This window comes from Diospyros lotus, chromosome 1 (assembly GCF_014633365.1).
Source record: "Diospyros lotus cultivar Yz01 chromosome 1, ASM1463336v1, whole genome shotgun sequence".
Lineage (NCBI taxonomy): Eukaryota > Viridiplantae > Streptophyta > Magnoliopsida > Ericales > Ebenaceae > Diospyros > Diospyros lotus.
The window spans coordinates 34,895,305-34,920,843 of record NC_068338.1 but is presented as its reverse complement, the minus strand read 5'-3'; the positions used below and the strand labels follow the sequence as shown (position 1 = coordinate 34,920,843).

The 25,539-nt window shown below is 36.4% G+C and overlaps 1 protein-coding gene across 2 annotated transcripts in view; it reads right to left on the bottom strand.

The window, feature by feature from the left end:
- Positions 1 to 916: 916 nt before the first annotated feature.
- LOC127795031 (uncharacterized) overlaps positions 917 to 25,539 on the bottom strand; it is a 78,122-nt gene continuing 53,499 nt past the window's right edge. For both annotated transcript variants that reach the window (XM_052326442.1, XM_052326451.1), the window contains exons 5-25: positions 15,853 to 16,092; positions 15,330 to 15,439; positions 15,152 to 15,229; positions 14,957 to 15,063; positions 13,458 to 13,543; positions 13,249 to 13,364; positions 13,015 to 13,118; positions 12,868 to 12,945; positions 12,610 to 12,688; positions 12,239 to 12,407; positions 11,070 to 11,140; positions 10,349 to 10,429; positions 10,196 to 10,266; positions 5,692 to 5,788; positions 5,548 to 5,607; positions 5,134 to 5,188; positions 4,650 to 5,044; positions 2,726 to 4,579; positions 1,739 to 2,308; positions 1,571 to 1,629; positions 917 to 1,353 (exon numbers count right to left, since the gene is read on the bottom strand). In XM_052326442.1, the coding sequence (XP_052182402.1) occupies positions 1,182 to 1,353; positions 1,571 to 1,629; positions 1,739 to 2,308; positions 2,726 to 4,579; positions 4,650 to 5,044; positions 5,134 to 5,188; positions 5,548 to 5,607; positions 5,692 to 5,788; positions 10,196 to 10,266; positions 10,349 to 10,429; positions 11,070 to 11,140; positions 12,239 to 12,407; positions 12,610 to 12,688; positions 12,868 to 12,945; positions 13,015 to 13,118; positions 13,249 to 13,364; positions 13,458 to 13,543; positions 14,957 to 15,063; positions 15,152 to 15,229; positions 15,330 to 15,439; positions 15,853 to 16,092 (4,652 nt within the window). In that variant the 3' untranslated portion in view covers positions 917 to 1,181. The remainder of the gene's footprint in view (positions 1,354 to 1,570; positions 1,630 to 1,738; positions 2,309 to 2,725; positions 4,580 to 4,649; positions 5,045 to 5,133; positions 5,189 to 5,547; positions 5,608 to 5,691; positions 5,789 to 10,195; positions 10,267 to 10,348; positions 10,430 to 11,069; positions 11,141 to 12,238; positions 12,408 to 12,609; positions 12,689 to 12,867; positions 12,946 to 13,014; positions 13,119 to 13,248; positions 13,365 to 13,457; positions 13,544 to 14,956; positions 15,064 to 15,151; positions 15,230 to 15,329; positions 15,440 to 15,852; positions 16,093 to 25,539) is intronic.

Below are 25,539 nucleotides of genomic sequence, written 5' to 3'. Positions count from 1 at the left end.
ATTAGATTTAAATTACTTAATAATACGATGTAGGAGGAAGATATGAAAAATAGGAGAAATAAAACTTTATTTCTTGTTAAAGTCTTATGCATGTAGAATTACAATATTTTTTTTACATTAATACATACCCCATAAGAAGCTTTATTTTCCTTTTTCTGTCTTTTCATTGTACAAGGTTCCTTGGTTTAAAATGCCTATTAAGCCAAGGTCAAGGTCTGCTCGTACCACAAATTATGCTTCAATATCCAAATTCAAACACGTCCTTCTTTAATTACTGAAATAGCTTTAAAATTATTATTATTTTTATTTTAATACATTTTTTAAACAAAATATGTTAAATCTAAATCAGTTTTAAGTATTTTCTTGAAGAATTAAATCTCAAGTAATGTGAAAAGAATTATGTATAAATAGCAGAATACAGAGAAAATAGATATTAGACCAAATAAACAAATTTAAATACAAAATAATATATATATATATATATTCAACCATTGGGGAAAAGAGATACTAATACTATTAAAATTAAAGAAAATTTCTAGCAGATTCTGCATTTTCTCATTAATAGAAGAAAAAATATTGCATGTTAATTTAATATTGCTACCCACTTTATTTTTATATAAATATTTTTTCTTTCTTCCACAAATTCTAGTATCAATAAATAAATAAATAAATAAATTTCAAATGTTAACCAATGCATAAATATCGTAAATACATTAAATTGCTTCTTATTTGCTAAACATCAATTTTTTTGTTTCCCCCACTAAATGCACCGCACTAAAAGCATTCATTGGAATCCCAAAAGAAATGGCAGCAGGCGGCAAAGGCCACCACACTAAAGCAAATACCAACAAAATCAAAGCAGAAGAAGAAAGCAAATAAAACACGCAGAGAAGACGCAGGAGACCAGTCCAAAAAGTAGGCTCTAATTTTCCAATTTTCCTTTTGAATTGTTTCTATTTTTGTAGTTTAAGAGAAAATGAATTATCACCTGTACAGTAGAAACTATAAATCCTCCCTTGACTTGAGCTTTTCAAGCGAAAATAAAATAAAATTAAAAAAAGGATTCTTCTTTTTTGGGTGCTGTATAAATGAAAAGGATTTGATTCCTCAAAATTGGATCATTCCATCAGACATTAATTGCGAAATCGCCCACTAAAATCTCTCCAGTAAACCATGAGTTTTCACAATCTCTTACTAACCCAGTCGGATAGGCGCTTTCTCTTGTCTGCACCCAAATAATCTTGGGCATTTGCCATCATAACCATTAAGTCATGCTTCACTGCTTTCAAGCTCCGGTAGTACTTCTTCTTCAACCTCAACTCAATTAAACCAGGAGACAGCGGGGCTGGAACTCTGCAGGCATCCCAGAGAAGCACAAGGAAGGAAATTCAATTATGCACCCACACCCACCCATCAGTTTACTATAATCAAATCTCAGAGAAAATATAAACTACAATTACAACTAGTAGAATTTAGTGACTAGAAAAGCTTAGTTCAAAATTCAACTAGTACCAGAAAATTGGAGAGATGGAAGGAGAGAAATGAAGATAAGGCCTCACAAAAGAAATACCTATTTATGAATTCTGGCTTCAGAGCAATCTGGTTGAGTCTTCGGATTCCATAAGGATCCTGCACAACAAGATTAACTCGGAAACAATTACTTCAATCCAATAGCGCTTCCGTCCTTAATATAAAAGCAACTCAAACATAAGAGGAACTAAAACAGTAAAAGAACGACCTGATTTCTGGCAGACCGCTGCAAGTGATCCAAGGAAGATAGCAGCTTATCTCTACTTTCATTGTCAATACGGGGGTGCTCCCATGGACTTTCCGGATCATGTAGTTCCCAAGGGGAATGTTGTTGTATATTGGTTGTATCACCCTTGTACAGAACAGCATACCTTTCCCATGGGCTGCCAGGGAACTCATTAGACTTATCCTTTGAAGAAAGAATCCGACCTCCCCACCAACTTCCACCTAGTTCACTTTCATCCCTCCACCATACTAGGCATCTATCCCTACAGGTCCAATTTCTCCTAATAGCAGCATCATACCGTGTTCTCTCAACCACAAAATCAGGAAAATCATTCAGTTCAGGCAAGGTGAATTTAAACACTTCGCCCAACACACTAGAAGAATGATCAGTAAACTTGAGTGTGATTTTACAACAGCTGTCTCCAGATCCAGGAAGTATGGCATAATCAAGGCTTTCAACTGAGCAAAACTCCACCGCTCTAATTCTTCCTTTAATTGATTCCCAAGGACCTACTTCTGACAAGGGACTTGATTCTAAATATTCCTGATGACCCTGAAAATCACGTGACAGTAGTTTAAAAACATTCACAGAAGCAACTTGATAAAGGCAAAAATATAAGAGAGAGATATATATGAAGATTTATGTTAAATGATCAACCACCATCTCATCTAAAAACTTGAAGATGGAAAATAGAGGGTTAAATTTATTTTTTATAATATTATTTTTACTCTCAATATGCCCCTCACATATAGCCATACTTCACTGCATTAACTAGTCCAAACGCATGCAACTATTTATGTATTGGGTTAGGAGTGAGGTTTGCACTTGCTATGATATCATGTTAAATTGTCAAGTACCATCTTATCAAAAAGTTTAAGTTGGTAGAGATGGTTAACTTTATCTTTTATATTATTATTTTTACTCTTAAACAGTTTAATACTGTTAATCAAGACAAATCAAAAAAATTACCTGTCTCAAGTATACAACTTCATCAGCTAGCTGAGGGATATAACGATAACCATCCTCCTGCTGTGGTAGAGTTAGCCAGTTAGATGCTTTTTGATGAATATGAGATTTCCTTCCAGCTGATGAACATTCATCATTATCATAACGAGCACCCCCCTTGTTTCTAGTAGACCTGGATCTGGTCATCAGTTTTGAATTTGTCATCCAACCTTCAGAAGGCTGTTGATTGAATTTCTTCTTTGAGAATTTATCAGCACAGTTATGGTCCACTGCATCCATCTCTCGGGAAGTTGCCTTCAATCCCATGGATCTGGTTCGGCGAGTAGCATTAGTTGCAGCTTCAGGAAACTCAACTCCCGTATCAAAATTATGGCCATTCTCCTCCAGATCTATACTGCAGGCTTCTGCCTCTGAAATGCTTCTAGACAAATTTGATTTTGCCCTTCTGCAACCAACATCACCCAATTTTCCCTTAGAATCAGAACAATATGGCAGCACTGAACTTGGTAGGTCACAACCTTCATCCTCTTTCGATACTCCTGAAATCAGATTGCGTTCTGTGAATTGTGATCTTTTAGACATTAAATCACCTCCAGCACTAGTTGGCTTATCAACTGGGTGAACAAGCTTTAGTTGGGAAGGGCTGTCAGGATCCTTGAAAATCTTTGATTTAATCCTTATCTTTGTTGGCTTGGGAGGTGGGTTGCCTTTCAATTCATCAGAGTGGTTAGTGACACCAACCAAATCATGATGTCTGCACGCATCAGCTCCGGAAGAACCTCTGCATTCATTTATGAGGTCTCTATCACCCAAATGGCAGATATTTCTGCTGGCTTGATGGTGGTCACTTGGGACTATAGGATCACATGATAAAGATCTATTCACATCTTCAGTAGAAAGTCCCGTAATTTCTGAACAGTCCATGTTCTCTAATACACCTGTTTCAGGCCGTTCCTCATCCCTGCAATCTCCATTCAACAGCTTGCCTCTTCCATAACTTTGGACTTGAGAACTGGGGAAGGAAAATCCATACTGATTCTGAAATTTAAGAAAATTGGCAAACTCATTCCGGTTTCCATCATGGGAAACGAAGTTTCCACTTGACCCAATAGATGCATCAGGTTGCACAAGATCTCCTGGTTTCATCTGCTTGGATGTTCGTACCTTGACCTCCCCCCATCTGATTTTACTTTCCTTGTATCCTATAGATGTTTCCAAGTGATTCTCAACCTTTGGAGGTGCCCTATCGCTCAGTTCAGTTCTGTTGCAGTATCCAGACAGCTCTTCTGAATTGGTAGCATTTGCAGATGATGACCCAGGATCCTCAGATGTCAAATTGACCCAATCTTCTTTTGGGGTTTGTAGAGTAGGTGAAGATGATGAAGCTGCCAAATCAACCTGACTGCCATTCTGAAGTCTGGTCTTTCCTGAAGTAACAGACTTCTTAGAATCACGGAGTGAAAACCTCACCACCAGTTTCCTTGGTTCAGGATGCTTGATTACATCTTTAAGCCCATGTGAGGATGTTTGATCAGCTTTCAGATCTTTCTGCAAGTTGCACTCAGGCTCATTGCTCTGCATATCTGAATCTTGCAGTGCTGTTTCAGTTCCTGATGAATCATCTCCTGAGACACTTTCTTCTTCATTCGTAGAAGATTCTATGTGATAGAAAAGATTTAGTGCATTACGAGCAGCAACTCTTTGAGGTCTTGATGATTTTGCCTTAATAGTTTTCCTCTTGGAAGTTGCCCTGCTGTTCCTGTGTTTCTTAACCCTTTTAGTCCTAGATGGAGTATTATCATGCCCATCCAGATTCCTCCTCTTTATACACCTCCCAGAAGATGTCGTCAACTTGACCTGAACGAAAATTATATATAATGCAAGGAAATGCAAAAGTAGAATGGACTGGCAGGATGACAACACTTACTTCTGACTTGGGTTTTCTTCTTTTTGATCTGCGGAGGCCATCTTTATGACCTTTGTCAACCATATTGTCTTCATCACTGCACTCCGGATCACTAGGAGAGATGGAATCAAAACTTCCCTCCTCTGCCTCACTGGAATATTCCTCGGTAACATTGTACTCCGAATCAGTGTCATCATTTATAACTTCATTCTCTGGCTCCCAGTACATAGCGTCTATGAACTCTGGTAGTGGATCAATCACTACATCCAAGTCTGCTAAAGGTAAAATTTCTTGGCCCAGGCCAATATCTGTGCCAATAGCAAATTTTACCGAAGACGGACGCCACTCAATACCCAGTGCACCAAGTCGCCGTCTCTGATACCTACTCTGATAAGGTTCTGGATATGGTATCATACCTGATAATTTTCATTAAACAGAGACAATTAGTTGTATCAGAGAGTATTTTAGAAAGAAAACCTTAACATAAATTTTGCCACCAACACACTTGAATCACAAAGGGCATCTTGAATATTCCTTCTGTATGGAACAAGTTGTGTCTCCTGCATTACATGTGAGATGCTATTAAAATATTTAAATAAAAGTAACAGTTTCAGAAAAAAAGGGCGTAAAAAATGCAATAGTTTCAGAAGCCTTGAGTTGAACATATTGTTCACTAACTTAATGCATGATAATCTGAAAGTTTATTGATATTAACCTAGTTGATAACCACAGACAAAAACTATAGCAAGTTGATAAAAAATATAATCAAACTGCTCCACTTAAAAAGTATCTGGTCTCATACACAGCATCATAAATGAAATAATAGCATTTCATATCATATTGCATCCATAAGATACAGATAACAGCTGTAGAAGATACACCCCAACAAGGACAACAATATGACTATTATTCAACTCACCTGATCTATTACATTGCCATGAGTGTCTTGGATGAGGGGGCGATAATCACCTAGAAAAAACTGTTGGAAAGTGTAAATAGAAACAATCATCATATATAGTTGTAAAATTGATGAAGTAATAAAAAAATGCTATACTTCTCATACCTGATCATATTTGGCATCCTTCTGTGATTCACCTTGGCCAGTGTTTAGAAGATAAATTTGTCCAGCATCATCTGAAAGTACAATGGATGTTCCATCCCTATGTTACAAAGAAAAGCTATCCATTGTCAGGGACAAAACTTAATAGATTAGGAGAACCATCAGGTTTCAAAATACAAGAAGCACCAGACAACAAATTTATCCCATGGGAGATAAGACATAAACAACAAAAGCAATAGTTGTAGCAGCAGTAGGACAGTTATACTGAAAATAATAGATATATATACTTGCTCATTAGAGCAGGGTATAGGATATAGCGAATTCAAGTAACTACCAGTGGATAATCCATTGTTAACATATTCATAGGAAGAGAAAGACCTATCTTTTCCTTTTTGGGTGGATGTAATTTATGAAAACTTCACCTACAATGAACAAGACAGTAGGCAGAACAAGATTACTTGATGCAAGTTAAGTGCCATGTTACATGGACCCAAGTGTCGGATACTAATATGCATCCAAAGGTCATATTGTCAATTTTATGAATTTTAGGATACGGGGATACGTGTCTAGATGTAGGACATGGGTATAGGGATATGACATAGAGACCAATAAATCTCACTAAACTACCCCTATACTTATTTAGTTATATAACTAAAAATTAAGGTTATGGATTAATGAGGATGCATTAATTGATAACTATATGTGTGTGTGTGTAAATTTATATTATGTCGGTCAGAGCCAGCCATGTCGACCTGAGATGCCAGTTCTGACTTGCATTCTGTACCAGTACCAGTTTTGTGTCAACACTGGTACAATGCCTAATAGTGTCAAGTCCATGGAACATAGATTAAGTAAATTTTTGGATTATTTGCCCAAACAGAAAAGGAAATATTAGGATAGATGTCACTCCACAATTGATAAGTCCTGATAAAGAAACTGAGAGTTAACACACTTCAGGAGGTATAAGGAGTGAAATTTGCATCTTTGACTACTTCAAGTGGCATAAGCCTTAGCAGATCTGTGTCAAAACACTTCACAGCCGCCTCACCTTGAGACAAGCAGTTGGTATGATTATTGCTAGAACCATGCTTCGCAGATTGACATAAAATAGTCCTGTAAAACTTAAACATGATAGGATATGGTAAACATAAGTTGATTGGCTAAATAGCACTGTTGACAAGGTACAAGGTACAAGCTATATGTTTATGGCTATTTTTCTTGTGGCACTAACTATCATCCCAGCTGGCTTTTTAGGCTTGTAAGCAGCATAGTTGAACAAAGACTGGGCTAGCAGAAAATGAACGGAGCATTGCCAGCCATTGTGTCATTGCTGAAGCAAATTACTGCTGAATGGTCATTTACTGCTGAAAAGTGCCAACAAGGGGGATTAAAGTCATGATCAAACAATCAGAATAATATTTTGAATCTTCCAGCAGGTTATTGTTGACAGGTTACTTGATTAGAGAAAAAAAAAAAAAAAGATTCACTGGGGTTATTGAAGAACACTTAAGTTGGGTGGACAATGCAGACTGACAGGAGTCTAATATGCTTCCTAGTGCCATGTTAAGCCCTTAACCAAAAGACTAAAAGATAGACAAAAAGCTCCAGTATTGTACCTTAAGAATAGAACAAGGAAACTTAATAGCATAATACTTAATAGAAAAGAGGTAATTGTTTGTGGCACATCATGTCCTAGATAATTTTTACAACCAAGCAATATCATAAATTTCAAGTGATTCACTTAAAATTTATATATTTCAAATTCTCCTGCTTTCTCTGTTTCAATTCTACCTAGTTTCATAACAAACCATACGCATCTGACACCAAGTATCCACAAGCAATGGTGCAGTGGGGCTTCCCTTTGTAGTTCAGATTCTCAGAATCTGTTGCTTTATATTTTGAGCATTCTCAGAATCTGTTGCTTTATATTTTGAGCAGTTAGCATGGCTAATTTACTTTATGATGTCTATTTATAGATTATGATGAGGTGTCAAAGATCAATGATCAGAAGCTTTGCAAACGACTTGCATAAGTTTAATGACATTTGGTGTGAATGGTTTTGACAGCAATACTTCTTGCCAGAGGAGTGGGGGTTGGGTCTTGAGGTACTCACATAAGATCCTGATTTCTCAAACTTAAATTTATTAGAAGCATTTCCTATATACCTGGATCCCACACCTCTCTCTCTCTCTCTCCTTCTCTTCTTAAATAATATGGCACTTGTCTGTTGTCAAATTTCTTCTTTCTCTTCTTAATCGACACATGGATTAAGTAATCCCTGTAAAACTTCTACTTTTAAAGGTATACTCCTTAATGCAGCAGGTCCGAAGCCTGGATTAAGGAAGAGGGATGCACTAGCTAGTGAACAAACAGAAAAAAATCATTGAATCCTTTTATCATGGATTCTAGACAAAATAGAGATGATTGGCAAGCTAGAATCCATGTAGCTGACCCTACCTAGAGGGACTAAGGTTTAGTATATTGTTGTTGGTCTCTCCTTTCTCTTTTTTGTTAAAAAACTGAAATGAATGAATATAGTTTACCATAAAGTAATTTGCGCCCTTCCTTTTGTTTAAAAATATGAATTTTACCAATCAATAATAATGTCAGTTAATTCAATCTGGTGGTATGGACATTAATCTAAATCTAAATAGCTTATGTATGGAATTAAAATTTTAACACACAAAATTGGATTTGCTGGTAGTGCTTTCTTCTTTGCCCTCTATTAGTCTTCTTATTTTCCTCTGATTTTTCTTTCTTTTGGTTCTTTGCAATTCTCTTCATAGTTTCTCTCACTGGTACACAAGTATCTAGCTCCATAATACAACATTTACTCCATGGATGGTACACAATGCGGTAGGAAGCATGCCATTTATATTTATATGCAATATTTTAAAAGACAATTTCGATAGTAACCAGAGTGAGGACAAATTCATAAAGTTATTTATTTGGCCTTAGCATCATTTTAGATCACAAGCCTCAAATTACTTTTCATTTTAGCACCCTAGGTTTTTCTTAATCATATTTCTTTAAATCGACATCAATCTCTCTCACAATCTGGAGCATGAATACACCATAATCAAGATTGCATGACCTAGATTATGGTTCCATGTGAGGCCTGTGATCCTGATATCACAGTTTCTCCTCTTCTTACTTGTCTTTGCTCTTTGTTTTCAGGTCTCTCAACTTTTTTCTTTTTCTTTCCCCCTTAACTCTATTTCCTCCAATTTATTGCTTCTCTCCACTTCGTGGTCCATAATTTTACACCATCAACAGTTAAAAAAATGATAAATGGAGTTAAAGGTCAATTATTGATACACTTTTTATAAGTATGAGGTATTTATTCCTCCTCCTGAAAACATGTGATAGGTATATAAGATCTTAAGTCTAAAATAACCAATTTAGTGACTATTAAACTGCCATCCAATTAATACTTTTTTCCTTTTTAAGGTGTCTGTTAATTAATTTGTCCTTGGGCTCTGAAGAATGTGCCTCAGTCTAAATAACTTTATACAAAATAATCAAGAGCGGTGAATTTTTTGAATACATTATATGCCTATTTATAGGCTGAATTCCAATCCTAACTATAACATAATTATGAAATCCTATCCTAACTATAATCATCTCAACAAAATAAAATAAAAGATAAAAACCTAACTAAGATAACATCCTAAAACCTAAACCAAATATGACACTAAAATCTAATCAAAAGATAAATAAAAATAAATCATCCAATATCCTATGGTCCTAACAACCTCCCCGTGAAACCAAGAAACCTGAGATTGGGTGTTTTTCCATCTGGTGGAAGTGAGATGCAATCAGAAGAAAGTTCCAAAATGTCAGGTGATAGAGCTGGTCTCCACACAGTAACCAACTGGATACCCTTGGCCTTCCTCTCAAGCTAGTCATAAGAGGGTTCCTCAAGAAAGGAATTACACTATTATCACGAGCATCCAATCTGTTGCCACCCAACCATAAGACCTCCACTAGCTCCATAGTGTATAAGCACTTTGGAATCCCTCCTCAGACAAGTGCTGGAGCTACTTGAAATGCCTACTTGGTCAGCTAAGTTAGCAAACTGACTCCTTCAATAAAAAGAATTCAAAATATGGAACTGAGTGAGTAGGCCCAAAATATATGACCTTCGACCCCAACCAGTGGGTTAAGATCAAGGGACCTCCAAACTGAGTGCACGTGTACCTACACTAAGAAGTGACTTATCAATATATGAGTGTGGTGTTTAAATGTTGAGATGGATCATTATAGAATCAGAAAGGACAACATCAGGAGTGAATCTATTTGTTAGATGGTAGAAGCAAAATGACAATAGACAACCGAGTTTATAACAAAATAGATTTTAAATAAAAATGTATTACCAAACAAATATAGCAAGACTGCAAACATCATTTCTTTCTAGAAGAATAATGACATCAAATAACTTATTCAATCAAAATAATGAAACAGCAGAAAAATATAAATAAATCAAGAAGGTTACTGAATTACTCACTGAGAAAACTTTCCATCCACCAACTTAAAGCGTCCAATTTCATATACCCGGATAGGCATACCTTCCCAGATCTTGAAATACAGTACACAAACTACTCAATCACCAAAAAGTAAAGATGGTACAGCAACATATATAGAAGAACCAGAAACTCACATCCCATATTATTGTTTTCCCATCATAACCAGCACTCATGGCAATCCGGGGGTTGAAAGGATGAACGTCCAAAACATAAGTCTGCCATGGATTAAATTGAAGCAGTAAGTCATCAGAAAACCAAAGTCCAAAGTGAAGTTCATTTCAAATGAAAAAAAATTGGATGGAACTATGGAAGGAGAAATTTGGTGTAGAACAGTCGTTGAGTAGATAAAGGCACTATCATGGGCCATTGAAATTCACATCATGTTTTATCGTGCTTGGCCATACTATATCATGATTATGCTAGAAAATTTACAGAAATTTGCACTGCAACTACATCCTGATTTTAGAAACCAACCATAGAAGATTTATTTTTACATCCTACCATGGGTTCATATCAATTTAGGTGCCTCATTATGTTTATGGGTGTATGCTACAAACACTCAAAGATGGTAAAATAGCAATAATACAGGTCAACAACCACCCCCCAACAAAAAATAAATAAGTAAAACAAAGAAGAAAAAGAAGCAAATACTGTCAAGAACATGACCACAGTGAAGCAGAGTCGCAGTCTTCTAGCCAGCCAAAATTAGATCAAGAAGCACAGATGGATGGATACTAAAGAAAATTATGGTTTGAAATCTCCTAGGAATTATACACGCTGATCCCAAGCAGTCCAAACAAAGGAATCCAAGATACAATCAACCATGATATTCTTCAGAAAGTTGGCACCACTTACAGATTGAGTGTGACCAGTCAAGGAATGTACCAAGCTACCATCACTAGCATTCCAAACACAGATTCTGCAATCTGAATATAAAGGCACCAACAATAACCCATCAGAGAGAAAAAAAGAAGAAACTTTACCATTCAAAAAAATTGATGGCATAAATGTCGAAAGAGAAATTAGAAACGATCGCCCAGTGACCATGGTTTAAAAAATAGCAGAGCATTAATCCATATAATGAGAAGCGGGGATGATTCTAAATGTGAAATTCAAGTGTTTGAATAATTAGTAAGTACGAACAAGTATTAGTCAGGTACATCTGGAGTATCAAACTATATGACCACTGAATGTTGGAGCTTGAAAATTGCTAAAAGAGAAAGTCAATGGCCAAAGTTAAAAAGATCAATCAAGTGCATGAAAAACCATCAACCAACCAATGAGACCATTAAAATGATGAAACCTGAAAGTTGCTAAAAGACAGTCACAGACCAAAGTTCAAAATGTCAAAAGTACGCGCATGAGAGACCATCAACCAAAAAGCAGTCACAAAAAGGTTTTCAGCTTCCAAAATCAAGGTCGCCGATTAGCAGTCAAACCATTGACAAGTACAGTTAAACTATAAGTAGTAAACAAATTAATCATATGTTTCTCCTTTCCATTGTCATTTAATATTTTCCAATTATCATTACTGGACATCTAATTTGGCATCCTTTTTAAGAGACCAAGCATGAAAAGATCCACAAAGCATGCCAATTAATCAGTTACTGAAGGGGGCACATGTGATTGCATAAACATCCAATTTCAGGAGAGCTAAACAGGTGTCCAAAATTACAATAGCATGTCAGGGCATCTGGTCAGATTCCTGAATATGACAGATATAAGCACTTGAATGATATTAACAATGATCTTCTAACATGTCTTTTCTAGTGTTTCACTTCCCATTTTCCCTTCTGGGTCTATGTATTACATCATTAAATTTAAAAGTACTAAAGTTGTCCCAGAGGAGAAGACTACTAGAGAGCCAAATAAATAAATATTAAGCAATTGCATGCAGCCAATAATTGAAGCAGAATAAAGGTCGAATTTAGCAGGTTGAAAATTCTAATTCACGTATATTAAGTTCATCATCCACCAAATAGGAGAAAGAAATAGCATGAGGGTGTGCATATTTAGTAGGTTACCCATGATGGCAGCAAGCACAAAGCGATTGTCCAGACTCCACACAATCATGTTAACACCCCGAGGAGTTGGAAGAAATCTCTGACGAGGGCCTCCTCGAGGAGGCTGAGGCGGCATAGGTGGAGGAGGAACTTTCAGATGATAAGCCCGTGTCCAGCGTACAGCTTTTCCCTGAACGGATTGGGTGGTTATTATGGAACAGTAAGCCAAAGTTATGACAATACATGATTAGCACTTTATCAATTCCAAGGACATTGAACTTCAAATATAGAGCAAAACATCTACAAAGAAAGGCTCTAAGCGAAACAGACTTGCTTCCAGCAAAAGTACACGTGCAGCCAAATATGTGACAAGCTGTCCTGAAAGAACTCACATGAGATTTACGTGACCTTGCAACCCAAATAATTGCACTGCCATCACGGGAGCATGTAACTATATTATCATGATTGAACCTGCAAATATCATTCAAGCAAAGAGAAATTTGATAAAGGAAGTAGGGAGTGGAGGAGAGGGAGGGGGAGGGTAGTAGGATTTATAGTCAACCCAAAATTAAGTAGTAATGGTGCCAAGGAGGCAACTTTTGCAGAGTATATATCATGTAGGACAGATAGGGAGGAATATATATACAGACCAAGAGTTCTTAAATTTTTGTTTGCTATCATCAGGCAAAAAGTCAGGTGATGAAGATCTTGGAGCTACAGCACAGCCACTGCAAAGAAGAAGAGATTATAAGAAATTTTTGCAAGAGATATATCAGTTATTCACCATTCTGACTAACCTGAACTGCACATAATTGACATCATTCTCATGACCAGCTAATACATCAATTTCATGGTTTGGTTGCTCTGACCCCTCTGTATTAGACTTACAAGCATTCCAAACCTGTAAATACCTAGTCTTTCTGAAATAAATCCAACTATATTTTCAATGACATTTAATAACACCATTGAAGTAGATAGTAACAGCATACACATGAGATAAACTAGTCTAAAGATCTTGAGTCAGAACGTACCCTCGCAAAAGTGTCAGAACTACCCGTAACAAAGACGGTTCCACTAGCATTGTAAGTGCAACATAGTATTTGATGGCATGGCACACCATTGCTTGAGGAGGAACCACTATTTTTTCCTTTATTAAAATCAATTTTTCCAAGTAAGTTCCAGTGCACAGATGTCATTTAAACAATCAGAAAAATATAAAAGCAATAATATGAGGAAAGACCATCTGTTGGCTTTGGAAGGTAAACTCGTGGACTGCATTGGGAGTATCTAGCATCCCAGATCCGACAAGTTCCATCATCTGATGACCTACAAATTTGAAAAAGAAAAGAATATAAGCAAAATATATCAAGTTGCGGGCATAAAATTGACATGCACTAGAAGGTTCCAACAAGAAATTTTCTTCAGCCTAGAGCCCAGTAAAATGCTTTAGCTGAAACAAAAAACTGGGAAAAATAAAAAAGAGAATAGATCATGACAATCAGTGGCCCAATTTTACCTACGATAAGAATGCCTCACGAGGTTGACAACCTTCATCAAATTCAACATAGCACAAAAATGTTGGGCAATAAAGCATCATAATGCGCAAAATATGTGTATCAGATATGAGGATGTTACAATAGGCGTACAGCCATATAAGAAAAGATAAAACAATAAATGAGATCATGCGTGAAAAGATAAAATTAAAAGTGAGTTTAAGTTTAATAAGATTAAAGTAGCTCCTATTGGAGATAAGATCCGTGAAACACAATTAATATTGTTTGGTTAAGTGAGAAGAAGACCAATGAAGGCTCTTGTGAAAAAAAGAGTGGACAAAATGGAACAAAGTCATTACCAAAAGAGGGGGAGGAAGACAAGAAAACTTAATAAGAGACTCTTCAGTGTTATAGAAGTTACAAGGACCTCATAGAAAATATGGCCATGGATAGAAATGATTTAGGAGCTAGAATTCATGTAGCCAACCCCATCTAGTGGAATTAAGTCTTGATATATTGTTGTTGTGAGGTGGGATATTTATTATACGTGATATGGCATTTATATCACAGGAGATAAGACATGGGTGTTTTATATATGAAGAATAGAAGTGAAATAATAAACTTGAGAAAATGTATTTGGTGAATCAATTCTTAAAATTTTTCAACGAGCTTGTCTTATATGCCTAATTTAGAAACAAAAAAACAAAGTACTTTTGGCTAGTTCAAAAAATAGTAACATATGAGAAAAGAACATATCAGATTGATAATGTTTTCAAATTTTCCAACGTTTTTGGAAACGAAAACAGTTAAACAGAAAAGAAAAAGAATACAAAAAAACCATAACCATAATACACTTAAGCTTTTCTGTCAATGTCTTAGTGCCTAGTTCATATTTGATTATTTCAGATCTCACTACCACATTGGCCACCAAATCAAAGCCAATATAAAGTATGAATCCAGATGCTTGTAAGATGTGACATTGCTAGGTGCAAAATAGTCAAGAATTCTTTTTGACAGTCAATTCTAGGATTGGTTTGGGTAAATCAACTGGGCAACTCAAACCGTAAGGACAGAGTAAAACAAATTAAAGTGAACCAAGCCAGCAAATGAAAATGCAGAAAAATCTAACTCATCCTACTAAAGTGAACTCATATTAGATCAACCAAGAAACCATAACGGGCAGAACAGGCATTCAGAAGTACAAAAGCAGTTACTGCTCCTACATGAAAGCAATAGCATAACTTACGAGAGAAGCTGGTAGACAGAGCTGGGCCTGGGACTGAAAGCAATAGCAGTTACCGCTCCTACATGACCACGCAAAACTGAAATGGGAAGTCCATCTGGCAAGCGCCACTGTAAAACAAATTATAGTTTAGGTCAGCAAGTAATAATGAATATGACAGGTTTATCTTGTTAAGTGGAAAGACGAGGGAATTCTTACAACTCGAATACTGTAGTCATTTGAAGCAGATGCCACCAAAGCGTTGTTTGAACTCACAGCCAAGTCAGTAATGTCGCCCTTTAAGTATAATGGTGAAAAGTAGGTAAGTAAAATAAGGAAAGAGAATGCACTTGTACAAAATACATTATCACATAATCCATGGACATTCTTCTCTTACTTCATGTCCTCGGCAGCTGGCTAGGCAAAATGCAGTCTCCATTGACCAAATCTTGACTAAACGGTCATCCGATCCAGTAATTACATATCTCCCTGAGCGATCAAAGATTGCTGCAAACAAAAGAAATATTTCAAATAAATTTCATTTAGAAAAAAAAAAAAAAAAGAAGAAGAAGAAGAAGAAGAATTATTACAAACACACCACAAATATCTTATTTCTGTTGTAGTACCAGCAACATGGAAAATATTTAGTACACTTTGGACTAATAAATAATAGTGAATAGCCAGGAATAACTTGTTTCTCTAGACGCACACTTACAAGCAAAAGAATAGGGAGTAGACAACAGCAAAATAGGAAAAACCTTAAAATAGTGAAGCAAAAAGTAATTGTAGCCAACATCAACTAATTTTTAACAATTATAGCCACCAGAAAACTAAATTATTAAAAAATGGCATTTGAGAAGATGCAATCCCTATAAACAACTAGTTCAAAAAAGTTCAAAGTTCAAGGATGAGAAGATTACCACAATATACAGCAGAACGGTGTCCCCTTATCTTCTTTATGTTTTGCATCTTTTGCACCATTGTCGAGGGTTTAGCAACAGTGTAACAGGCATAGTGAATTGATGGAGAACGATGGTGTTTCTGGAAACCACCTCCTATTTCTCTAAGATGTAGCCCACGCACCTGATCAGCCTGCAAGTGAGGCCAACGCAAGTATCGAGGCAGAGGCTTGAATTGCCTGTTTACTTCCTCCCTGTCAGCTGCATCATGCAAGTAAAAGTATTACACAGAGAGCAAATGAGGAATTTCCATCAATAATACAACACCAACAACAATCACAAGCCTTTAATCCCACTAGGCGTGGTCAGCTACATGAAATCTGAATCTCCAGTCATCTCTTTCCATGGCCATATCATCGATAAGGTCATTATATCCTATGTCATGTTTAAGGGTTTCCCACCAAGTTTATTCAATATTCCTCTCCCTCTTTTGTTACAAATTTTCTCCATTTCATCCACTCACCTCACAAGTACTTCTATTAGTCTTCTCCTCATATGTCCAAGCCATCTTAATTGTGCCTCCCTCATTTTATCTTCAATAGGCACCACTCTAACCTTATTACATATAATCTCGTTTTTCATTTGTCTTTTCTTGCATGACCACACATCTAACACAAAATCCTCATCTCAGCCACACCCATATATTGCATATTTTGGCGCTTAACTACCCAACATTCTAAGTCATACAGTAAAGATGGTCTTGTAGTTGCCTAATAAAACTCCCCTTTCAGCTTTAAAGGAATTTTACAATAGCATAAAATGTTGGCCGCACTTATCCATCTTAACCATCCTACATTAATCCTATGAGTAACATCCTCCATAATCTTCGCTTTCATTTTGAACAATTGATTCAAAATACTGAAATATTGACCCCTTTTTTCTTGGAATAACCTTTGGATTCTAAGGTTTTCCTTCATAATTTAAGTTTATTATCCATTCCTTCTTTTGTCTCATCTATCAAGACAAATGTCATCCACAACTAACATACAGAAAGGCACTTTTCCTGGATGTGTGTTGTCAAGTAATTCTTAACATATACACATGTATAACATCAGCCCACCAGTCCATAAAGTTGCTGCAAAAACCATTATACCCTCAGCATTTCAATTTACATATTTGCCCTGTTTAAATTATTTCATAAATTCTATCTAAAGATTTGAAAAGAAGTAAAAAAAGGCTCAAGTGCCAACAGGGACAAGTTAATGGGTCACCCAGAAAATCCAACACCATGCTTGCACCTAGATAACCAGTAACTCAGAGAGACTCTTCTTGAGGGCCTCACAAGTACTTACTATAAAAGTAAAAGAAAATAACTCATTATCTCTCAAGGGTATGTTTTGAAATCCACCTACTTAATTGTTTCCATTTACTATGATGTACAAAAATAATGATATTTCCTACTAAGACAAGGTTAAAAGTGGCCCCATTTAACCTGACAACTATCTACAATAGGGAAGTTTTTGAGCATGAACTAAATTTGTTCAGTTTATGCTGTAAGTATCATAACAGAAAATTAATAAGAAAGGTAAAAAAATAATTATGGTGCTATACAGTTTGATCTTGACATGAGAATATACTAGTTGTGAATAGTTGGGCACTTTGAGGCCCTTTTTTGACGTAGCATGTAGCGCAAGTGTGAAGAAAACACACAAAAATAAACTTTTGAAAGAACAAACTTCAATGGCCGAATCTTGACTTTTAAGAACACGCAAAAACAAGATTGTTTTGCTAAGAAAATCCAAATAGGTTGCTGAAATTTGTATTGAGAAAAACTTGATTACAAATTCTAGATATTTATAGTGTTTGGGTAATTCAAATCCATCTAATATTTGTAAACAAAATCCAACTAGAATCCTAATAGAAGTAAATCCTAAGTAAAATTCAACTAAATCCTAATAAAAATAAAACCCTAATCAAATATAAAATAGAAACCTAAATCAAGTAGAAACATGAAATAGAATCTTAAATCAAGTAGAATTCTAAAAATTAAGAAGTCTTAAAACATTGTTCCGACATGGTCAGGCCGGCCTTGGACCAGGTCTTGATCAGTGTCCGCATCATTCACCTCCACTTGAGAATAATTCGTTCTTAAATTATGATCCGGATATGATAACTCAACATCTGGCAAATACAAAAAAAGATCAACAACATTGAATGTTTTGAAAATACCCATATGATTAGGCAAATCCACAACATAAGCATTATCATTGATCTTCTTTGTAATCTTGTAAGGACAATACTTCTTTGACTTGAGCTTGTTCTGGTGTCTTGCTAGAATTCGTTCCTTCTTTAAAAATATCATGACTTCATCTCCAACCTCAAATACTTTGTGCTTCCTATACTTGTCAACTACTGCCTTGTACTTCTTATTCGCCTTGTGCAACTTTTTCTTGACATCTTTATGAATTGCTTGAACGTGCTCGGCTAAGTCACTAGCTGCAACACTGAAACCTGGTACCTTTGGTAATTTTACCAAATCCAATGCATGATTAGGAACTTTTATGTATACAATGGAAAATGGTGATTTTCCTGTTGAGCTATGCACGGCGTTGTTGTAGGCAAATTCCGCTTGAGCAATAACTAGGTCCCATTTTCTTGACTTCTCTTTGCAAACACTGTGAATTAGATTTCCCAAGGTACGATTCACCACCTCTGTCTGTCCATTAGTCTGGGGATGTGTTGTGCTGCTGAAATTCAAAAATGAATCGAACATCCTCCACAAAGTAATCCAGAAGTGACTCAAGAACCTTGTATCACGATCCGAAGTAATAGTTTTAGGGACTCCATGTAGTCGAACAATCTCCTTGAAAAACAATTTGGCTGTAGCTACTGCATCTATTGTCTTCTTGCATGGAAGAAAGTGCGCCATCTTGAAAAACCTATCAACCACTACAAAAACAGAATTCATACCTCGTTGGGTTCGCGGTAGACCCAACACGATGTCCATAGACAAATATTCCCAAATAGCATTAGGAACATGTAATGGCATGTAGAGACCAGCGTTAGAAGATTGCCCCTTAGCTGTTTGACATATATAACACCTCGCCACAATAATAGAAACATCTCTCCTTGCTCTTGACCAATAATACCTTTCCATAACAACTTCAATAGTCTTGTCTCTGACAAGATGCCCTGCTAAGGCACCACCATGCAAATCCCGAATAATTTTCTCACGAAATGATGTGCAAGGGATGCACAACTGATTTCCCTTCATGAGAAACCCATCACGCATATAGAAATCTCCTAACAATTGCTAAGACATGCATTGTTCCGACACGTGTTTGAAATCCTCATTTGTAGCATATAATTCTTTCAAGCACTCAAACCCAACAATCTCAACACTAAGGGTCTTGATCAAATCCACACGCCTACTCAAAGCGTCCGCCACTCGATTATGCTGTCCCGACTTATGCACAATTTTATATGAAATTTATCAATAAAAGCAGACCATCTAGCATGCATATCACTCCTCAATTGCTTTTGGCTACTCAAATACATAAGAACTTGGTGATCCGTGTAAAGAACAAATTCTTTGGCAATCAAGTAATGTTCCCATGTTTTAAGAGCCCTCACCACTGCATAAAACTCCTTATCATAAGTAGACCACTTTCTTCTGGCTTCGCACAACTTCTCATTGAAAAATGCAATTGGTCTCTTCTCTTGGGACAACACAACACCTATACCCACTCCACTCGCATCACACTCAACTTCAAACAACTTGTCAAAGCTTGGCAAAGCTAAGACAAGAGTGGTACATAACTTCTCTTTTATCAAGACGAAACTTTGGTCTTGTTCATCCCAATGGAACTTTCATTTCTTTAAACATTCAGTAATTGGAGCCACAATACTACTAAAATGTTTGATAAATCGTCTATAGAAAGTTACTAACCCATGGAAACTCCGCACATCACTGACATTTTTAGAGGTTGGCCACTCTCTAATAGCTCGTACTTTTTCCTCATCTATCTTTATGCCCTCTTTGCTTATAACAAAGCCCAAGAACAACAAGCTCTCACTCATAAAAGTACACTTCTTCAAATTAGCATAAAGTTTGTTTTCCCTCAACACACTCAACACATCCCGAATATGCCTCACATGCTCATTAATAGACTTACTGTATATCAAAATATCATCAAAATACACCATAACGAATTTACCAATGAAAGGGTGTAATACTTGATTCATTAGTCTCATGAAAGTGCTTGGTGCATTGGTTAGTCCAAAGGGAATGACTAACCATTCAAACAACCGATCTCTCGTCTTGAAAACTGTCTTCCACTCATCTCTAGGTCGAATTCTGATTTGATGATAACCACTTCTGAGATCAATTTTGGTAAAAATCACAGCCCCATCAAGTTGATCAAGCATGCCATCGAACCTAGGAATTGGAAACTCATACCCAATAGTAATCTTGTTGATGGCTCTACTATCAACACACATCCTCCAACTCCCATCTTTCTTTGGTGTCAATAATGCTAGCACTGCACATAGACTCATGTTAGTCTGAATGTGTCCTTTTCTCAACAATTCTTCTACCTACTCACGCAAAATCTCATTCTCCCTATGACTCATCCTGTAGTGTGGTAGGTTAGGCAAGCTAGCACCAGGAATCAAGTCAATGTGGTGTTGAATATTCCTCATAAGAGGTAGCTCATTAGGCAACTCCTCAGGAACCACATTGTGAAATTTCTCCAACAATCCTTGCATCTCCACTGGAATTTGATTCACCTTTAGTGGCTCACTTACGTTCTCTCCTTTGACAACCAATAAGTGAACCTCTTGAGTATCCTTACACTCCCTCACAAACTCAGTGTGCTTATGTGTAATGGTAAGAAAACTTCCCCCCTCCACTATAGAAGCTTTGGTTTGATTTTTTTCCACTATGGGTAACAAAATATAACGTACACCTTCTTTCTCAAGCTGATATGTGTTCTTCCTACCCGAGTGCATAGCATCCACATCAAATTGTCAAGGCCTCCCAAATAAAATATGGCAAGCATCCATATCAACAATATCACAATAGACTTTGTCAGAGTACTTACCAATAGAGAAAGACACCATGCAACGTTCATCCACATGTATGCCACCAACTTCTTTGATCCATCCAATCATGTAAGGGCTTTGATGTTTCTCAGAAGTTAACTGCATTTTCGCCACCACGTCTCTTCCTATGATGTTCTCCTGACTTCCACTATCAATAATCAACTCAAAGATTTTTCCTTTCACCGTACACCTCATGCGAAAAAGCTTATGCTGCTGAGTAGTATATGATATTTTACTCTTGGAAATTAAAATAGTTTTGATAATGACTAAATGTTATGAAAATCAATCTTTAAATCTATATGAATGAGTTTGAAGTAAAGTTATGAAAATTAATCTTGATCTCTATAGGAAGTAAGGTTGAGTGTTTAAATTCAAAATATCTTTTTGATAATCTCAACTTACTTTCAAAAGAAATAAAGTTAGGATATGTTAAGTGTTCAATTTTTCTAAGTGAATAGTCGACTATGTGTTTATGCTCTGTTGACTATGCCTGTGAATAGTCGACTATGTGTCTATACTTTGTCAACTATGTCTGTGAATAGTCGACTATGTGTTAAGCTTCTGTCGACTATATTTCGTTCTGTTGACTATTGTATAGGTTCTATCGACTATGAAATTTCTTCTGTTGACTATGTATGTGTATGATGTTATAAATTTTCTTCATATTTTGGATGTGTCGACTATGTGAAAGTGTTTGTCGACTATCAGTAGATTTGGTTGGACAAATGTCGACTATGCTTATTTGTCTGTCGACTATGCCTTAGTTTCATTTGAAAATATAGTCGACTAACCTCTTTTGTCTGTCAACAGTTTGTTTCTCAGAAATTTGTAACGACTAGTTTTTGGCGCATTTAATGCTTGCTCAACCACCACAACGGTCGGATTTTTGTATTTATCCGCCATCAACTATAAATAGGAGTTGGGAGAATCAATTGAAAACTATCGAAAAACATTTAATATCTTCAACTACCGAGCATTCAAGTTTACATTGAGCGTTAAATTCTTTTCCCTCTGTTTATATTTTTGAGGCTTTGTGTCTACACCGTTACATTCATTGTAAGCCTTGATTTTTCAGTTAGAGAGAGCTTATAACTAAGAGTTGTACTCTTAGATTTTCCTTCTCATTTATCTTGTATTTGACCTAGCGTAAGCTAAAGGACCCATTAGATTGGGAGGTTTGTAGGTTTTCCTGGTCACGGACTAGAGGACCTACTCCGGTTGAGTAGGGGGTTGATAGTGGATTTACTTCAAAATCCTTAGTGGGTAGCTAAGGTAGTGGACTAGGCTTGGAAAGCCGAACCACTATAAATCATTATCTCCTGTGCTTTCTGTTTTGTTTGTTCTTGTTAGCATTTTTATCCCGATTTAATTTGTTCTTACATCCATTAGATTTCATATTCATTTTTCACAAAACGAGATTGTCTTTACACAGTTGATACCTCATCGTGCCATTTTAAGGTCTTGAGGTTTAACGAATCCGTGGTCTTAATAGACGACATCTTTGTTTCTCAAAAGAATTATTTTTATTATACCAATTCCCCCCCCTCTTAGTGTGTGTCATAGCATTTCAATTCTATCAATATCTTCATTCTTTTGAGATAACATTATCTTCCTCACTACACAGGTATACTCCACATATCCATAATCTTCTTCTTCATCCTCCCCATCATGCCCGTAATATACTTCCTCTACAGCAACATCTTCCTCTTCCCTTTCTACAATGTTAACTATTTTCCTCCTTGGGCAATCACTAGATCAATGCCCAACCTCATTGCACTTGAAATACTTTAAAGAAATAGGCTTTGCATAAGGATTAGGGAATTTTGGAAGATTAGAAGTAGTACCTTGAATGTTTCCCCCCGTTGTAGCCTTATTAGGGTTGACTATATGAGGTGGATTAGAGGGTTGCGCTCCCTGAACCGACTTACCTTTATCAAAAGTTGCTTGTTTATTTTCATTCCCACTATACCGACGATAGTTGTCATTACGGGCTCTCTCACTTAACATTAACTCAGCCTTTAAAGCTAAATTCCTTGCTTCTTGCACACTCAAAACAATTTGAACCCCAATTTTATCATGAATAGCAAGTTTCAATCCATTCAAGTAACGAGCTGCTTGTTGATTGTCACTTTCTGGCAATTGGTTTCTCCGCCAATCGCAGAAACTCAGAGGTATATTCACACTTCATTCCTTGTACACATCTTTGATAAGCTTCAAACATGTATTGTTCATAGTCAGGGAGAAAAACCTACCTCTTAACAGTTGTTTTATTCGTCTCCATGTCTGAACTGGCTGTCGGCCTTCCTTCAATCTCGTCTCCCTCAATCGCTCCCACCAAACAGATGCACCACCCTTCAATTTGTAAGTCACTAACTTGACTTGTCCTTTATCTGAGATCTTCATATATTCCAAAAAACAGTCAACCTCAGCGATCCAATCTAGGAACCCCTAATATCAAGATCTCCACTAAAGGTAAGAATATCAACTTTTAGTTTATACTCATCATTGCCCCAATGGTTGTGCTGATGCGCATTCCTCCTAACCCCTCTGCCACCAAGGTTAACTATTGCTCGACTAAAATCATCATCTTCATCGCTATCTTCAATCACTGGCCTTTTAGGATTAACAAGGACATGATTAATGGGTGGTCTTCCCGCTACGGCTTGATTCATCCCATTATTCAGGTTACTGTCATCATCAACTCGTAGTAAGGTGCCCAATTGGTTGCTAATTTGCTCCAATCGTTGCTGGATAGTACGAGTTACTTTCCGTTGTTCTTCGATTGCTCTTCAAACCGCATACAACCCCTGATCACCGTCACAAGGCTGGTTGTTGTCGTTACCTTCAAGATTAGCTATCTGATTGGTTGATTAACCACTCTGATACCACCTGACACAGTGTGTAGCGCGAGTGTGAAGAAAACACACAAAAATAAACCCTTGAAAGAACAAACTTCAATGGCCAAAGTTTGGCTTTAAAGAAGACGCAAAAACAAGACTATTTAACTAAGAAAATCCAAATAGATTGTTGAAATTTGTATTAAGAAAAACTTGATTACAAACTCTAGATCCTAGGCATATTTATAGTGTTTGGGTAATCCAAATCCATCTAATATTTGTAAACAAAATCTAACTAGAATCTTAATAAAAATAAATCCTAAGTAAAATTCAACTAGAATCCTAATAAAAATAAACCCTAATCAAATATAAAGTAGAATCCTAAATCAAGTAGAAATATGAAGTAGAATCCTAAATCAAGTAGATTTCTAAGACTTAAGAAGTATTAAAATATTATTCTGGCGTGGTCAGGTCGGCCTTGGGCCAGATCTTGATCAGTGTCTGCATCATTTTCTGTTGTTCAAACAGTTAAGAGCTGTTAAATCTTCTGCCAAAAAACAATGACTTAACCCTTTTAGCTAGCAATTCCACATTTCTGTTAAAATAGAGAATCAATAGAGTCCCAAGTGGTGGGAGATTGAAACAAGTGACTAATATTGTTGGAAACATGTCATTTTTTCCTCAATTTGTACACCATTATTTTATATACAAATATGTATGCATCTCAATATATGCTAGCATATGAAGTATCGTTATAGGCACACATATACACATCCATAAATACCTACATTTACATAAACCAAAAATTGGAGTTTCTGTGATCATAGTGGCAGGTACATTAAACTGTGAAAGCCATTTATTCCATTTAGGAAGGTTGTCAAACAAGGCTAGTACACAAATTTTATATGGCCATGTATGAATATGATGAAATGCATGATACAAATTTTCTATATAGCATGACACGACACAACCATTATGTGATTTAATTTCAGAATTACTGTTGGAAAATTAGAATTAAATCCTGGTGTTAGTGGGGATTAGAATAGGGTCAACTTTCCTATTTGTTGTTTTTGGTAGTTTATTGATTTTATGGTCCTAGAATTATGGTATTTAATTTAGGAATGTATATGCCCATATATTTTAATCCTTTTCCAAACGAAAGGGATAAGCGTGAATACTTTCAAAACCTCTTGTTTCATGGTATCAGAGTGGCGTTCCTGCTGGCATTTTTTTCCTACCCAGCCAGAATAGAACCAAACAATGGCTAATACAGCTCCTTCATTCACAGTGGAGTCCCCAGTGGCTCCGACTGTCTCTAACCTTCAAGCAAATCCTGGACCCTCTATGACTTTTTCTCTAGACATCCATTCACTTTAGATAACCCAACATAAATTGAACGGAACAAATTTCCATGAATCTTTCCAGTCCATATTGCTAGTTATCAAAGGCAGAGGCAAGATGGGATATCTTATTAGCACTATTTCGATGCCAGAAACCACAGCTGGGAACTACAGCACTTGGGAAGCCAAAAACTCAATAGTTACGGCTTGGCTTATCAACTCAATGGAGCCAAGCATCGGGCAAACTTACCTTGTTTTACAAAACAACAAAGGAGATCTGGGAGGCAGTCCAGGAGATGTACTCCAACCTTGAAAACACAGCCCAATGTTTTGAAATTCGCTCAGCCATTCACACAACAAGACAATGAGTATGTCAGTTACTAAATACTATAATATCCTGTCTGAACTTTGGCAAGAGATGAATTTAT